This window comes from Peromyscus maniculatus, chromosome 12, assembly GCF_049852395.1.
Source record: "Peromyscus maniculatus bairdii isolate BWxNUB_F1_BW_parent chromosome 12, HU_Pman_BW_mat_3.1, whole genome shotgun sequence".
Classification (NCBI taxonomy): Eukaryota; Metazoa; Chordata; class Mammalia; order Rodentia; family Cricetidae; genus Peromyscus; species Peromyscus maniculatus.
This window is the reverse complement of record NC_134863.1, coordinates 83,184,534-83,202,727: the sequence shown is the minus strand read 5'-3', so window position 1 is coordinate 83,202,727 and position 18,194 is coordinate 83,184,534. Positions and strand designations below refer to the sequence as shown.

General features: G+C 45.7%; 1 protein-coding gene across 3 annotated transcripts; it reads right to left on the bottom strand.

Moving 5' to 3' along the window:
* Positions 1-13,506: 13,506 nt before the first annotated feature.
* On the bottom strand, positions 13,507-17,888 carry LOC102908655 (carbonyl reductase [NADPH] 1-like). Of its 3 annotated transcripts, none has more exons than XM_076549231.1 (3): positions 17,439-17,888; positions 15,381-15,488; positions 13,507-14,172 (listed from the first exon to the last, which is right to left on the bottom strand). In XM_076549231.1, exons 1-3 carry the CDS (start codon positions 17,776-17,778, stop codon positions 13,736-13,738), a joined length of 885 nt encoding a protein of 294 aa, XP_076405346.1. In that variant the 5' UTR covers positions 17,779-17,888; the 3' UTR covers positions 13,507-13,735. The 3 variants fall into 3 exon arrangements, with proteins under 3 accessions (XP_076405346.1, XP_076405347.1, XP_076405348.1); XM_076549232.1 differs by having other exon boundaries at positions 15,381-15,455; XM_076549233.1 differs by lacking the exon at positions 15,381-15,488 and having other exon boundaries at positions 17,439-17,887.
* Positions 17,889-18,194: the final 306 nt, after the last annotated feature.

Here is an 18,194-nt window from a genome sequence, read left to right as displayed (position 1 = left end):
ACATGCTAGGGGAAGGACTGATTTGGAGGGCAGATAAGGATTTATCTGTTACCTCACTGGTAACGCATTTGGGGTATACGATGGAGGGGATGTATTTAGACTCTCTGCCTTGCTGCCACGCCAGCCTTTATTGACATGGCACCATGGGAATATCGATGTCACCTTGTTAGCCCGCACATTGCTGAGTGGAGAGGCCATGGCAGTCCTGATGTGTCTTCTGTGACTGAGGACATCCCTTGTCTGTTCATCTGTTACTATTTTTTTTCCCCAAGTCAGGGTTTCTCTGTATCCCTGGCTGTGCTGGAACTTGGCTGTGTAGACCAGGTTAGCCTCAAACTCAGAGATCCTCCTGCTTCTGCTGGGATTAAAGGCAGAAAAACCACTGCCTGGCACACCTGTTACTCTTACAAATAGGTGGGTTTTCCCCACACCTGGGAGCCCAGGGTTAGATGAGAGGGTCTGTGGTTGAAACTGATGAAAGATGCCAGGAGTGTGTAGGGCCATAGTGGGCATAGGGATGCCGTCGGTCTCCAGTGGCCTCATGTGTATTGGTGTATTTATCAGTGCATCCAGGAGCCAAGCCATTGGTTTTATAGATGCTGGAGGAAGAATATAAAAAAAAGACAACCCATGGGCATTTGATCTAAGGGTCTTGAACTAAGAGTTTTATTAAAAACAAAACAAAAAGCAAAACCCAGACATCATTAAATAAGACTCCTGGCAGAGACTATATAGAGAAGTGGTTTCTACTCCACAAGGAAGTGGCCTAAGATTTGCCGCGTGTTACTGGAGGTCATGATATGTAAGTTTAAGTGGACTTGGTTATGGTGACACAGCTCCAGCCTGCAGAATCTCCTCAAGCAAAACTAAAAGGCAAAATAGAGCCTTCCAGAACCTTCTGAAAAACTAAGTTTGAGCCAGGCGAGGTACCCGGAACACCAGGGTTCTCTTCAGGGGCATCTCAAGTTTAAGGGCAGCTTGGACCATAAAGTGACTTTAAGGCTGACCTCAGCTTTATAGTGAGACCCTGTGTGAAAAAGAATATATATATTAGGTTTGAAATTGGCCTCAGTTTCAGAATCTCATTAACTTTAGTGTTAATCTGTATGTAAATGTCGGTTGTCAAATAAATTTGAAAACAAATTATATTTTAGTTGTTTTATAATTTAAGATGAAAAACAAAAATTCCTTTAAAAAGTGTGCATATGACTTGGGCGTATGTATGATGTATGAGTGTGTATACACACACACACACACACACACACACACACACACACAGGTGCCAGCAACCTTGTTTTTTGTTTCTTTTAAAGATTTACTTTATCTTATATGTATGGCCGTTTTGCTTGTATGTACCTATGTGTACCACCTGTACCATGTGTGTGCAATGTCCACAGAGGCCAGGAGAGGGCTTACTGATAGTTGTGAGCCACTCTGTGGGTGCTGGGGATTGAACCCAGTCTAGAAAAGTAGCCGGTGGTGCTCTTAATTACTGAGCCGTCTCTTCAGCCCTGCACCGTATTTTCTGCGGTGTTCGCCAGTTTTAGCTGGTCCCAGGGTCTCCTGGGTTCTTCTGTCTGGTTCCCATCTAACCGCAGGGTTGCAGGGACTGCAGACAGGATTGTGTGTGCGATTTCAGATGAGGATGCGGAAAAATTACTACCTTAAGCTTGTTGATGATTTAAGCTGTTTAAATTGTTTTGATTTATGGTTGTCAGGTCATGGGTATTGGAATGTATCTGTTTCTTCCGGATTTTCTAGTGTTTTGGAGTACAAGTTGTTAAAGCATTCCATAGTAAGTCTTTGTATTTCACTGGAATCTATAATAACGTCCCCTCTTTTATCTGTAATTTTTTTTGAGACAACAGTTTCTCTGTGTATCCCTGGCTGTACTATAACTTGTTCTGTAGACCAGGCTGGCCTGGATCCTTATTCATCGGCCCCTTCTGTCTCTTCTAAAGGGCCTTTTATAGGAATGCCAAGGGGTAGAGCAAATGGCCTCCCCCTAGCTCAGCCAAGAGTAGACCCTTCCAGTCACTTAGAAAACATGCATATTGTCAAGCCATCCTCTAATGCAGCTCTGCTGTGTAAAACAAGCTCAGATCTCATTTAGGAAATCTTTGTGGGCCTCCACCCCATCTACTGCTCTTTTAGTCTCCATTAATTGATTTCTGCCCAAATCAATTGTTATTTATCACTATTGCTACTTTTGGGCTTGGATTGTTCTTGTCTTTGTAGGCTCTTGTGACACACCATTAAGTTATTAATCTGAGAGTTGTCTAATTTCAATGTAAACACGTATAAATTTTCCTCTTAGAACTGCCTTTGCTGTATCCCAAAGATATTGATAAGTTTTGCTTTCATTTTCATTTGATTCTGTGAGTTGAAAATTTCCCTCCCTGATTTCTTCTATGACTCACTGGTCATGAGAAAATGTTGTTCAGTTGCTATATTTTTGGGCGGATTCGGTAGTTTTTCTTTAAAAAATGTTCTATGCGTATTTATTTTCATTTTATGTATATGAGTATTTTGTCTGCATTTATGTATGTGTACCTTGTGTCTGCTTGGTGCCTGAGGAAGTCAGAAGAGGGAGTTGGATCCCCTGGAACTAGAATTAGAGTTGGCAGCATGGCTTGGTAGCTCAGGCCTTTAATGCCAGCACCGGGGAGGCAGAAGAAGTCGGATCTCTGAGAGTTCTAGATCAGCCTGGTCTACATGGTGAGTTTCAGGCCAGCCTGGTCTACACAGTGAGTTCCAGGACAGCCAGAGCTACATAGAGCTACATAGGGGTGGGGTTATGCCACAGTCCATCTGTCTTTTCTCTCCCTCCTTCCTTCCTCATCCTTTGCCATCTCTCTTTCTCTCCCTCCCCAAACCTGATCTCCCTCTCTAGCTTTCTCCTCTCTCTAAAAAACCAGAGAGTTGCAGTTGGCCGTGAGGCACTGTGCGGGTGCTGGGAACTGAACTGGGTCCTCTGCAGGAGCTGCCAATGCTCATGGCCCCTGAGATGTCACTCTGACCCAACTGGACACAAGCAATTGTTGATATTATTTTTATTTGTTAGCGCTTACTTTATGGCCTCATATGATGTTCGTTTTTGAGAAGTTCCGTGGGTACTGAAAAAGGTATGTTTCTGTTGGTTGCCATATTCTTTAAAAAAAAATTTACAACTTTTTTCATTGAGAATTTCATACACATGCAACCTCCATATGTCTCACTAACTTATGCTAGATCCCAGCCTTCCTAATCCCCCTGACAACTTCATGACCTTGCTTTTTTCTCTCTCTGTCTCTCTGTCTATGTCTCTCTGTCTCTCTCTCTCTCCCTCCTTCCCTCCTTGTCCTTCTGTTCCTCCTATTCTCTATTTAATAGCACACTGTGATGGGCACACATATGATGTCGTCCACTAACAGGCTCAGCACACCCCTAAAGAATACTGACTCTTCCTCCTTTGGCAACCATCATCTGTCAGCAGCTCCTCAGCTAGGAGAAGGATTCTTGTCTCTGGATGGCCTACTCTCACACATCTGTTAGGTTCACTTGCTCTGTGGTGTACTTTAACTCTGTGGTTTCTTGGTTGACTTTTTTGTTTAGATGGCCTAAGCAGAGATGAGGGGGGACATCAAACTTACCTACTGTGATTGTGTGAGGACCCATCAGATGCTGTATGCCCACAAGGTTTTGTTTCATTAAGTTTGGAGACCCAATATTTTATGCACATGCATTTATAATCATTTTATCATCTTGATGAATAGCTTCCGTGCTTAATATGTGATGGCCTTCTTTATCTCTTCTGCCTAATTAAAGTCTAGTTTGTCACAGAGACAGCTCAGCCTCCATTCACTTGATAGTTTGTTTCCCTTCCTTTGACTCTTGGTCTGTGTCTTTACCAGTGACAGGTGTTTCTCTGAATCAACGAGTAGTTAGGCCTTATTGTTAGACCTATCAACCACTCTGCATCTCTTTCTGGAGGAGTTCAAGCAATTCACGTTAAAGGCCATTACTGAGCGATGTTTACTGATTCCTATGTTTTTGTTGGTTGGTTGGATGATTGTTTGCCGTTTATTTTCTCTGCCTTAGTTTTAGGAGTTTCCTGAGCTGGACATGATGGAGTGCTTTACCTTTTCCTTTTTTCCTTCGTTTCTCTCCTGAAGTTTGTTCTTTCCCGTGCTCTCATGATGGAGGCCACTTTACTCCTTCCTTCTCCTTCCACAGCACCGACTGACAGTCATGAACTGCTGGAGTCTGTGTTTGTAGAATATGGTCCTTCCACAGCACTGACTGATGGTCATGAACTGCTGTAGTCTGTGTTTGTAGAATATGGTTCTTCCACAGCACCGACTGACAGTCATGAACTCCTGCAGTTTGTGTTTGTAGAATATGGTCCTTCCACAGCACTGACTGATGGTCATGAAATGCTGCAGTCTGTGTTTGTAGAATATGGCACGGAGAGAGTCTTTTTGATCACATCTGCTTGAGGTTCTTAATGTCTTTTGTGTTTGGAAATCTCTACAAATCTGGGAAATCTTATCATTTTATTGAACAGATTCTCAACGCTCTTAGTGGTTATCTCAGCTTCTCCTGTCCCATGGGTTTTTAGGTTTGTTTTTTTTGCTTGCATTCCAGATTTCTTAGACATGAGATCATGCTTGCTTTTTGTTATCATTTCTTTCTGATGCTTGACTACAATACTTTTCTAACTTTGTTTTCCACCTCTACATTCTCTCTTCTACTCGGTGATGTCCACTGGAGATGCTTGGCATTTTTTCATATTCAATAATTTGACTTATAGAGATTTCATTTCCAATATTTCTATTTGTTTTCTTTCTTTCAGAATTTCAGTTTTATTGCTGAAATTTTCTTCCACATTGGACTTTTCTGTCTGCACTACTGCTTTTCTTACCCATTTTGCTGAGTTTTTTCTTTGTTTTGCTGACTTTTCTCTCCATTCCTGGGCGAACACATTTGCCTGTAGGGATCCTTTTTCAGGTCAAGCATCATTTTACCAGCAACATTGTCAAATTGTCACCTGAAATGTCACCTGTTTTAGTCTCTTTTAGCTCATTAACTGAGGGGTTAGGTGTCCTGTGCCTTGTTAGTTCATGCTTCTTGTGTTTCCATGTTGCAGTTTGTGGATCTCTCTGTTTGGTTATCTCTTCTGGTTTATTTGGCAATCTTATTGTTATGTGCTCTTGTGACAGCTTATAGTCGGATGTTTCTCCAGTCCTACCAGGCCCTGCGGTCAGGATAAATCTCTCTCACCAGCATCCCATAGCTGCCTGCCCCCAAGTAAACACACAGAGGCTTATATTAATTATTACTGCTTGGCCATTAGCTGCTCGGCCATTAGCTCAGGCTTATTACTGACTAGCACTTACACTTAAATTAACCCATAATTCTTATCTATGTTTAGCCACGTGGCTTGGTACCTTTTCTCAGTTCTGCCTTGACATCTTGCTTGCTCTTTGTCTGCCTGGTGACTCCTGACTCTGCCCTTCCTCTTCCCAGAATTCTCCTAGTGTGTTTACCCTGCCTAAACTTCCTGCCTGGCTGCTGGCCAATCAGCATTTTATTAAACCAGTGTACAAGAACATTATCCCACAGTTACAGCTAGCTTTATCTGACAACTGGACACAGTATGGAACCACCTGGGAAGAGAGTCTCAGTGAGAGATTGTCCTCATCAGGTTGTCGTGTGGGCGTGTCTGTGGCAGAGTGTCTTCACTGCTACTTGGTGCAGGAAGACCTGGCCCATTGTAGGCGGCACTGTTACCTGGGCAGGGGGTCCTGAATTAGACAGGACAGGAGAAAGCCAGGTGCGGGCAGGCAGGCAGCGTGGTGCATTCATTTCCTCCTGCCCTGGACTGTGGATGTGATGGGACCCGCTATCTCAGCTCCTGCCTTGACTTCCCCTCCATGATGGTCTGTGCCTGGAATTGTAGGTCGGGTAAGCCCTTTCCTTCCCAAAGCTAATTTTTTTGTCAGGGCATTTTATGACAGCAGCAGAGATGTCCCTGGGATGCCTCTCTCGAAAGCTCAGTCCCATGTTGTTCACTAAGGAGGAATCAGTTGCTATGGTGACATCAGGGCACCTCACTAGATGCAGAACAGCACTTGAAACCCATTGTAGCCGACGGACACATCACCGGTGGCCACCAAACCGGGACTGGAAGAGTTGATGCGGAATATGCTGTAAGGTAAAAACCAGTGGGGCACAGAGGTGGCTCAGCAGTTGAGCGCTTTCTTCTCTTCCTGAAGACCTGGGTTCAGTTTCCAGCGATCGTGTGAGAAGGCTCACGAGCAGCTCAAACTCCAGATGCAGAGAATCCAAGGCTCTCGTCTGGTACTCACACACGAGGTGCACACACATACCCATGGCCAAAATAGAACCTTAAAGTTATTTATTTTAAATGAAAGACAATAAATGAGATAGACTAAAGAGACAGGGAAGGGGAGAGGGACGCGGGCCAGATGAAAGAAAGCAAAAGGAGGAGAGAGCAGAGTGCTGTGGAGAAAAGAGCTAGAGCTCAGATGGTATAAAGAGAGAAGAAAACAGGGGAAGGGTTTTGTGGTGGTATTGTGTTCCCCGAAATATTGTGCACGCTAATAAACTTACCTGGGGTCAGAGACAGAACAGCCACAACATTAAACATAGAGGATAGGCAGTGGTAGCACACGGCTTTAATCCTAGCATTCCAGAGGCAGAAATCCACCTGGATCTCTGAGTTCAAGGATGCAGCCAAGCATGGTGACTCATGCCTTTAATCCCAGAAAGTGAGCCTTTAATCCCAGGGAGTGGTGGTAGAAAGCAGAAAGGTATATAAGGCATGAGGACCAGGAACTAGAAGCATTTGGCTGGTTAAGCTTTTAGGCTTTTGAGTAGCAGTTCAGCTGATATTCGTTCAGATGAGAACAGAGAGGCATCCAGTCTGAGGGAACAGGACCAGCTGAGGAACTGGCCAGGTGAGGCAGCTGTGGCTTGTTCTGCTTCTCTGATCTTCCAGCGTTCACCCCAATACCCAGCCCCAGGTTTGTTCTTTGAATAAGACCATTTAAGATTCCTGCTACAGGGTTTCCAATAATAAAACAGCTCAAACACAAAAGAACAAAATTAGATCAATGGTACATGGAGAACAAGAGATACGAACACAAGAGTGTGTGTGTGTGTGTGTGTGTGTGTGTGTGTGTGTGTGTGTGTGTGTTTTAACCAATAAGAGGAAGTCACAATAGTTGTAAATGTAGAGTCGTCGGAGAAGAAGGAAACACAGGAAGTAAGATAGAAAAGAGGGCTGACTAGATGGCTCAGTAGGTAGCAGTGCTTGCGGCCAAGCCTGATGAACTGAGTTCGATCCCTGGGATCCAAGAAGAAAATTAACTCTTGTTAAGTTGACCTCTGACCTCCACATGTGGCCCATGTGCACATGCACTTACAGGCAGACAAAATAAAGTAATGTAATTTAAAATTTTTTTAAAGAACAAAATGGAAAAAAAAATCCCAACAGTGAAAAAAATTCACAAATTTAAAATAGGAAAAATAACTAAAAATGTAAAAAATATATTAAAGTTAAAAAACTAAGAACCAAATAAAGTAAAAGTAAATAGAACAAAGGGACTCTTAAGAGTGAAAAGCAAAGGTGTTGAACATTTCTGCACAGTGGAGGCAGGGGTCAGGTGCACTGTTGTCGGATTCCTGTTGGGGAAATGTCGGCTGACTTCCCCGTGGGAGTTTTCTTTCTTCCTGTGCTGGAGAACTCTGCTGGCCACGCTTGGCTGTGTAGTGTGGGCAGGCTGTTGAAGACTCCATGGATCTTTAACTCTCGGGGAGCTCAGGGTTCTGCTGGGTGCTGTCAATCAATAACACCGAGAGGGTGGGAATAACCTCAACACTGCGATCTGTACACTCCAATAGTGTATAAAAAATTACACTTACAATCTGTGGACAGGACACAGTTCTTGGCGTGATTCCCAGCATGTCCCTGTGGGAGAGTGTGCTTAGAAAGTGTTGTTAGGGCATTTGCCGGACTGTGGTGCCAACATTAATGTTTGCCTGAGGTCAGTTAATAAGTTATATGTGGGGTTCTCTCATGCATTGTGTGTCCACCAATCAAATCTCCCCGGGGATGGAACTCCCAAGGAGGTGTCCAGGAGTTCCTGTGCGATCGGACTTCTCCACCCACTCTCGGCGGTGGAAGCCAAGTGTGTTTGGCAGGGCCTGGGTTTTCTAAGAACTTCCATCTCACCGTGACTCAGGCTTTTCCGAGTGTAGTTTGCTCATCGGCTTGTGCCTCTGCTGTCCTGTAAAGTCATGAGAGTCACAAGTTGCACGCGGCTCCCTTTATGTCACAGCAAATATTCCTGGTTTTTAAATTAGAGATTATTTGAAGTGTCACTTTTAAATGTTATTCTTGTTGAGGATTTCATATGTAAATACCAGGTTTGCATCATTTCCACCTCTCCCTCCCACTCCTACCCTCCTGCGCCCCCTCATTCTCTCAAGTTACCTTCTCCCCTTCTATAATTGTTATTGTTTTACACACACACATACACACACACAGACACACACACACACACACACACACACGCACACACACAGACACACACACACAGACACACACACACACAGGCACACACACACAGACACGCGCACACACACAGACACACACACAGACACAGACACACACACATAGACACAGACACACACACACACAGACACAGACACACACACACACACACACACACACACACGCACACACACACACACACGCACACAGACATACACACACAGACACACACACACAGACACACACACACAGACACACACACACACACACAGACAGACACACACACACACACACACACACACACACACACACACACACACACAGAGTCCGGATGCCCTGAGGCTGGAGTGACAGGCGACTGTGACCCACTTGACACAGAGGCTGGGAACTGAACTCAGGTCCCCTGCAGGAGCGGCATCCATGCTCCACTGCGGAGCCATCTCCCGGCCCCTTCACTTTCCCTTTGATACCTTTTTTTTCTTTTCCTTTTGGACAAGGGCGCCAAGGAGCATAACAACTTATTCCTAAAGACTTGGGTTATTTTTCAGGTGATGCCACTGTAGGTTTCTAATTTAATTGGGAGTCAGAGAACACCCTGAATGAGACTCAAATTCTTCTAGAGCAGTCTAGGAGCATGTTTTTCCATAAACAATTAGTGATGAAAATAGAACGCATGCTGCAAGAAGACTGGGTAGGTGGAGGAGTCGGGCCTGGTCTGGCCTGGGCAACGGGGCCTCTGCTTTTGTGTAGGCAGGAGGAAGAGATAGCTGTCTGTGTCTGGTTGTAAATGTACTGGGTAACAATTCTTGACACCATCTATTATATATATATAATTTTAAAACCTTTGACTTGTTCATTTTTTGGTTGTTTGTATGAACACTTTTTCTCTTTGTATGAGTATGTTTCCTGCATTGTGAATGTCTGCAATGTCAGAAGTTGTTGGAGACCTTAGAACTGGAGTTACAGATGGTTGTGTGCTGCCATGTGGGTGCTGGAAATCACACCGGGGGCTGCTAGAAGAGCAGTCATTGCTCTCTGACACTGAGACATCTCTCCAGCCTGGGTGTTTGGCCTGCGTGTGTGTGTGTGTGTGTGTGTGTGTGTGTGTGTGTGTGTGTGTGTACTGTGTGTGTGCCTGCATGTATTCATGCATACTATGTGCATGCCTGTATGTATTTGTTTGTACTGTGTGCATGCCTGCATGTATGCATGAGTACCATGTGCATGCCTGTATGTGTGTATATGTACCATGTGCATGCCTGCATGTGTGTATATGTACCGTGTACATGCCTGCATGTGTGTATATGTACCGTGTATGCTTGCATGTGTGTATATGTACCGTGTGCATGCCTGTATGTGTGTATATGTACTATGTGCATGCCTGCATGTGTGTATATGTACTATGTGAATGCCTGCATGTGTGTATATGTACCGTGTGCATGCCTGCATGTGTGTATATATACTGTGTGCATGCCTGCATGTGTGTATATGTACTATGTGAATGCCTGCATGTGTGTATATGTACCGTGTGCATGCCTGCATGTGTGTATATATACACTGTGCATGCCTGCATGTGTGTATGTATACTGTGTGCATGCCTGCATGTATGCATGCCTACCTTGTGTATGCCCACAGAGTTCAGAAGAAAGTTGAGGTCATCAGTTATAGTGATTAGTTTAGGGAACTGAAGGAAGTGACTTCATGAGGTAGTTAGCTCTGGAGACTGTGATTGTCAACCCATGTGATTCCTTCCTCTCTCTCTGTGCTTGGCAGGGTGGTTACTTATTAAGCTCATTTAAGAGAGATGACGGTTTTCCAGGAAGATTTCTACCATTGGGCTCTGGCCCCGTTCATTCTGTTTGCAACTGCTCTCAACTGGAAGGACTGACAGATGTGTAAATGCTGTTCCTACTTATGAAGGGTTTGAGTGACTCCTACACCATGGCCACACTGGCTTTTGTCTCCATTTGTACTTAGTTCAGTGCGCTTTTATTCCACGTGAACCTGAACACTTTAACCGTTACTTTTGGACCCACTACCACGTATACCTGGAGGAAGGACATAATTGGCACAAGAGCAAGAAGTAGAAGGGAACAGGAGAGGGGGAAGGGACATTTACCCTTGAGGGGCAAAGGACGGCCTCTGGAGAGGGAGCAGACAGACGTGGCTCACAGACACGTGACAGTTTATAATGGAAAAAAGGAGAAACCTGTGTTAAAATGAGTTGATTTGTTTGGATTGGCCATGTTAATTAGGGTAGCTAAAAGGGGCCTTTGATTGCCAGACTTCAATACTTTGATAGCTGGATCTTGGTGGTCAGCCCCAGAGGTAAGAAGTAGGCAAATAAAGGAATAGACCTTGGTGACTGGCTTCAGGAAAATTATCTAACAGTTTAGCAAGGCGGAGGGAATGGGGGAAGGGCCAGGCCTGCCAGAGCCATGCTTGCCCAGCGCAGGCCTGTAGCTGGAGCCCTCCACCTGGATCCCTCTTAGCACATGAACACTCATATGTTTTTAATAGAAGCTTAATCTCCTATCTATGAGAGTCATAATTTAGCCTTTTCTGAAACTTCCATTTTAGTGTTGTGTACCTTATGCTTCAGCCTAGGAAACAATTTTTTAGAAATAGTGAATAATTGTGCTCCCAGATGCCATGGTTAATCAAGGATTTCCACTTGGGGTACACTCTTTAAAGCCCTTCCAATGCTAGCTGTTGTTATAGTATTGAGGAAAAACACCTCTGGATTCGAGTATACAGGTTCACTCTAGCACTTGGAACACTATAGCCATGATTTTTGATCCTGATCTTCTGTTTACAAAAACAAAATGAGTAAGAGTACGTGAACAGCCCTGTTGGAAGGTGATTCTTTAAAGTGAACCCTAAGAGACCTCGCTTGTCTCCAGGGGTGACTACTCCTTCTGGAATCACGGGTCCATGGTGAGATTAGGATAGAGGCCTTGAGCAGTATGTAGTGTTCCTGAGGGAAAGAGGGTCATGGGCGGTTCCTGATGATGCTCCCTGGAGCTCCCTGGGACAATGGACAATCAACGTGTGCTTCCCTTAATTTCTGGGATGCGCAGTGTGGGTGGATGTATATACTATGCATGTCCATCCACCTGGCATGGTTTCCTCACCTAAACGACAACTTGTGTTCGATTATTATCATCCTCACCTGAGAGTTAATGGGATCAAGGCACAGCAAGACATAGTCATCCTGTTTCAGCTCACGTACTAAGTAGGCAAAGCCCTGACTTTCTTCATGTTCCTCTTTGTTCCAGGGAATCCAACCCAGGGCCTCAGACATGTTGGCATGCACTTTATGGCTGAGCTACATCCTAGCCTTTCCCTGAGGCTGTAAATCTTTCAACAGATAAAAAGAGGAAAGGAAAACAATAGTCTAGAACATGTCATTCAGACCAAGGAGTAAGTGGGTTCAGTCAGTAAAGTGCTTGCTTACGAGCTTGAGGCCTGGAGTCAGAGCCCCCGGATCCACGGCATACACACACTGAGGAGAAAGAGATTTCAGATCTCTGGAGCTCTCTGGCCAGCTAGTCTAGCAAGCGCTTCATCTTCAAAACAAAATGAAAAATCTCGAATCAACAAAGACAGTGACAGCCCCTGAAGAATAACCCCTGAGGCTGTCATACATGTGCCCATGAAAATGCACATACGCCGGGCACCCGTGTGGTGGCACACGCCTTTAGTCCCAGCACTAGGGAGGCAGAGGCAGGCGGATCTCAGTGAGTTTGAGGCCAGCCTGGGCTACATAGCGAGTTCCAGGAAAGGCCCAAAGCTGCACAGAGAGACCCTGTCTCGAACCCCCACCCCACAATTAAGAAAAGAAAATGCACATACATCACACAAAGGAAGTTACCCCCTCAACCCATCACCCCTCCACACACTGTGTGTGTGTTTTCTTTAAGGGCCCATTTGTGAATACTCATTGTGTGACTGTTTGTTGTGAACCAAAGTTCCTGAAGTAAGCTGTGTCTGCCATGAACAGAACTCCAGGGAGGAGACTCTGTCTGCAGAGACTGATGGACTGATGGGAGTTTCAGTGGAGACACCACAATTTTCTGGTTCAGAGGCTGATTACTTTATCTTGGGCTGGTTTTAGCTTCTGAAATGGACTTGCTCCACTATGATCTAACACCTCATGATGATGATGATGATGATGATGATGATGATGATGATGATGACTCTCAGAAGCTTTTAATTCAGCAGAACACTAGCTTCCACTAATCCAAGAGCTGAGAATGTCTTCAGACATCATCCTGGGCTTATAAAATAGCTCCCCCATCTCATTGTACCCATTTCCCTGGTCTACCTAGCAATGTATTTTAAAGTTGCCTTGATTTATGACTTTCTTTATAGAACAAAGAAAGATATAAGACCTTTATGAAACTGCTTTTACGTTTGGGGTAAGCTAACTCTGTTCTCAGGGCAGGGTCCCTCAATGGCTCCAGAACAAATGATCTATTCCTTTTGAGAGCTGAGGGTTTTGGTTTGAACCGTAGACACTGTCCTTGACTCAGGCTTCTCAGTGTGTCCTGCTTGTCACCCAAGGACACACCTGTAAGGACCAGAGAGGACTGCAGGGTCCATAAAGCCCCCTGTGATCTGCCCTGGCTCTTGAGATGCACACTGTCTGGGGCTGCACTGTGCCTCCCCTTGGTCTGACTTTGGCTTTAATTTAACTCTTGCAGAGCCGAAGCCAGTTTTGCTGGGGAAGAAGCTGCAGAGGCCAGGAGTGACCGCTCCGCAGTGAGGGGCCCTTGCTGCTCCTGTGGAGACCTCACAACCACCTTGACCTCCAGCTCCAGGGGAGCCGTCCCTCTTCTGGTCCCCACAGGCACTTTATGTGTGTAGTGCTCTTCCATATACCGAGGCCAGACACTCATGCACACAAAGGAAAACCCCACAAGAATTAACAGAAAACAGTATGCCTAAAGAACCAGTTATTTTTATTTTTTTTCTTCCCCAGAATTTACTTTTTCTCACCCTGCATCACAGAGGGGATCATAAAGAACGCCATGGAACACAAGGCCACACAATGAGAACTAGTTAATGAGTGTCAAGTTACTGTGTCAGCATTGTGAAAAATGTACCCTGGCCTTCACCAAGACAGGACACAAAGCAGGGAGGGGACGCTGTGGGAAGAGGTGAGAACTGAGTTCACCACGGCTCAACTCTTTTCTCCTGAACAAACTGCCCGTGGGGTCCCTCTGCATCTGGCGGCAAAAGGGCCAAGTACACGGGGGTCTCTGCTCCTTCTTCTGGGCTCTTGGTGGCTTTTGGTCCCCCCATGTCTGTTCTCACCCCCCCAGGGCAACAGGCATTGAGCAGGATCTTGTCCCCTCTCCTCTGCTCGCTGAGTTTCCGGGCGTGGATCCTGGACAGGACGGTCACCCCGATCTTGGTCACCGCATATGCACTGTCCGGCCAGCCTTCTTTCTCATGCACTCCTTTTTTCAGATCTTCCACAAACTTGTTCATGAGCCCCACCAGCTCCTCCTCTGTGATGGTCTCACTGCGAAACTTCTTCTGCAGCTCTGGGCTGCACTTTTTCAGGGCATCACGCATTATTTGGCTCGACACGTTCACCACTCTGCCTAAGACACACAACAGGAGTGATGAGTTCCAAGGAGCAAGGGGTTGAACATAGGAAATTTCCACTGGAGAGAATTCCCACAGTGTGCATTTATAAAAGAGCACACAAAGATGATAGTTGCCATGGTAGCCCAAGGCAAGCTTGGGGCAGATGGAGCAGGCAAGTGGTATGGAAAAGAGCTGCCCTCTGAGGTCTACAGAGCACAGCCTTAAGAAGCACTGGAATCTTCTAGGAGGGTAACTGGGACAGGGGATGGGAGTTTAAATTGCATATGTATGTTTTTAAAGTGGTTGCTTGTCTTTATTGGTGTCTATCACAGAGACAAGTGTGTCATCCACAGTCCATAGCAGATATCTTTGATGCCCCCATTACCTCTTTTGTTGGTGATGAGGTGGGACTTTCCAGGTCCACTGTGAAGGGCTAATGTGGAACAACAGAGTTCCCACTGTTTACTTGTGTCTATTTTATTTCCTCTCTCATCACCACAACTAACCTGCCCCTGTGAAAAGAGGAGGGGGCTATCTGCAGTGGATGGGAAGCCCAAAAGAAAGCCACCTAAGAGAGGCTGGCTCACTGGCCAAATTATTTGTGGCATTAGGAGATTTTATAATGAAAGACATATGCTAGTTTGTCATGTGCCGGTCATTGGGGAGCTAAGAGGAGCCCGGAGGAAAGTGGAGTCAGATCATAGTAATCAATATAAACCATGCTAAGGCCTGGGCTTCCCACTGAAGGATTTTGGGTGGGGAATAGCAAGTCAGACCACACACAAGGAACGGATAAGGCCCGGGTGAGTTTGTAACTGTGTGGATTGTCAGCAGAGGGCCTTTTGTAGAGCTGAGCTGACAGACCAGGATGCAGGAGACTCCTAGGTGCAACACTCGGTTCCATCTCTGAGGTGAGGATCCTGTGAGGGATAAGCATGGTGATTCTCCCAAACTGGTTGGTTACCGAGATGATTTATGGAGAATTAGGGCTAGATTGAGGGAGTATGTGATGGGGAGGCAGAAAGGCAAGGGATGGATGGATGTCAGGAGAAGAGAATTCTGGGAGTGCTCAAGGCAGGTAGGAGAATTTTCTGGGTGGTGTGTCTGGTGGGTAGGTGTTGATAAAGCTCCATCAGTGGGCCTTGGGAACACAGAGGGGCATGGGACAAATGGACTTTTGAACTGAGACTTGATCTCAGAGCAGATCACCTATCAGACTCACCTTGGGGTTTTATTAGGGGGAGTAGCTCCATGCAGACAGCCCGGGTACCAAAAAAGTTTGTTTTCATTGCTGCTTCTGCTTGAATGTAAAAGTGGATCAGATCAGTGCCTTTAGGGGAGAAAGAACAGCAATAGAGAGCAGTCATCAGTGAGAACTTGATACAATGGTGGACCTGAAGTCTACTTAGGTAAGTCCTACTATGGTGATATTTTATTTGTACTAAAATGTTATTTGTATGTTAATAAATAAAGTTGCCCAGGGGTCAGAGCTATTGGCAAGCCATAGGAAAGCTGGACGGTGGTGGTGCACACCTTTAATCCCAGCACTTGGTAGGCAGAGCTAGGTAGATCTCTGTGTGTCCAAGGATACAGCCAGCATTGGAGACACACACCTTTAATCTCAATACCAACCATAGAAGACCTGGAGGTCTGTACAAACAGGCAGTGACGAGGTGTTCATGTGGTTGGGTTTACAACCAATGGGAAGGCAGAACAGAAAGTCTTTATGAAGACAGACACACAGGAAGTAGGCCTCTTTCATAGAGGTAGGACCACTGAGAGGAAGGGTAAGGTTTTAGCTCTGAGCTCTGACCTCTTGGCTTTCTTCTTTGCATTTGTTCTGTGTTTTTTATTTAATAAGATGGTTGGTTACATCTACATCCTACTGTAGTGGTTTGAATGAGAATGGTCCCCACATGCTCATCTATTCAAATGCTTAGTCTCAGGGAGTGGAATTGTTTGGGAAGGATCATGGTATGTGGCCTTGGTGGAAGAGGTGTCACTGGAAGTGGGCGTTGAGGTTTCAAAAGACCAGATCTGTAGTTGGATTTACATGAAAGCTTGGCCGATACCTTAGGCTTGTTTCTACCTAGTTCTCATAACTTAAATTAACCCATTTCTATTAATTGACTTTCTGCCCTGTGGCTTTATTACTTCAATTCTGTATGCCAATTCTGCTTGCTCTGCATCTCTTGGTATCTCTGCCTTCTTTGCCCCACTGTTCTCTATGTTCTGAAAATCCTGCCTAGCTATTGGCCTAGCTTTTTATTAGACCAACCAGAGTGACACATCGTCACAGTGTACAAAAAGATTATTCCACAACACACAACAGGTCTAGTGTCCTTCTCTCTGCCTGCTGCCTGCAGATCAGGATATCAAGCTCTCAGCCACTGCCCCAGCACCATGCCTGTCTGCTTCCCTACCTGGTGATCAAACACCAGCTCTCTAAAATGTCAGTGAGTCCTCAATTAAATACTTTATTTTATAAGTAGCCTTGGTCGTTATGTCTCTTCCTAATAGAACAGTCGAAGACCCCTACCAATAAGTAATCCTTGTGCCTCTGTGAGGTTCCTGTTTGGTAATCCTGTATTTTATCACATGGCATCACTCCTGGTGCTGAGGTGAAGGCATCCTACAAGGGATCTTGGTACAAAAGACCCCTCCTCATTTCTTGCTTATGTCCAAATCAGTTAGAACTAAACCCAGCTGGTGTTAAGATCCAGTGACAGACACCCCCTTGACATAAACCTGCAAAGGACCCCCGAGTCAAGCCAGATAGCTGGCTGTAAGGTCCTCTGAGTGGAACCTTCTATATATTAGCCTACTATACCAGAACCATACAAGTACGCCATCTTGGGTAAAATTATCTTGGTTAAAATTGGTCCCTGGAGCAGCCCTAAATTCCTATCCAGTGTCACCCTGAGCTAAAGTTTAACTGCCTGACTGTTGAACTGTTTTCTCTTCCTTTGTGAGCAACTTGACTGTTGCATGTGTCCAGAACTCCATATAAAAGTCAGATTGCATTGTTTGCCCTTAAAAATGCAAACCACCCGGCCATTGGGTTTACTTCCCACTAATTTGCTGGAGACTGTCCTGCCAGAACTGAACAAAGACTTCATTCAACTTACTCAGGCCTCTCAGGGATTTTTCTCCTCAGGCACCCTATAACACTGGAATATTTATTTGTTCTTGCTCCTCTCGAGGAACCTCTTGAGACCTCCACAAGCTAAAGTTGCCCCCACCCCATCCCTCTGCACTGCCAGGCCAAGAGCAGACAGACCTTGCTGGGTGTCCTTGAAGAAGTCATCTCTTCTTGGTGGCTTATTCTTGGGCCAGGTGCTAATGCCTGCGTTGTTGACCAGCACGTCCAGTCCCCCGTACTCCTCAAGCAGAAAGTCGCGCAGGGCGCGGATGCTCTGCGGGTCATCGATGTCCAGCTGGTGGAAGCGCGGGCTCAGGCCCTCCGCCTGCAGCTGCTGAACCGCCGCCTGGCCCCGTGCCTCGTCCCGCGCCGTGAGCACCACGTCCCCCGAGAACTTCCGACACAGGTCACGCGTGATGGCGAAGCCGATGCCCCTGTTACCCCCGGTCACCAGAGCTACCTGATTGCGAGACGACATAGTTGAGTGGACAGTGAGAGACACCTTCCAGAAGAACTACCTCAGCCGACTCCCGGCTACTAAGATGTTCTTGGACTTGAGAGACTGTAGCGTCGTGTGCCTGGGGACCTTTGGCCCCGGCACTGGAGCAGTTTTGGGCACTGCTCTTGGCACAACTCAGTAGAGGATCAACGCAAACAAGACAAACAAGTCTGAGTTAATGATGGATGAAGTGTCCATTTGGCAGAGAGACATCTTAGTCCTGGAAATGGCCAATCGCCTCTATTGGGGAGTGTTAAACCAGGGATGGTTCACGTGTTGCAAGGTACATAGATTCAGTTTTTATAATAGCTTACCACAAGAGAACCTGGATAGTTTATAACAGTCAGAATGTGGAATGTGTTGATAGGCAGTTAAGACAAGGGAGAAAGTGAGGC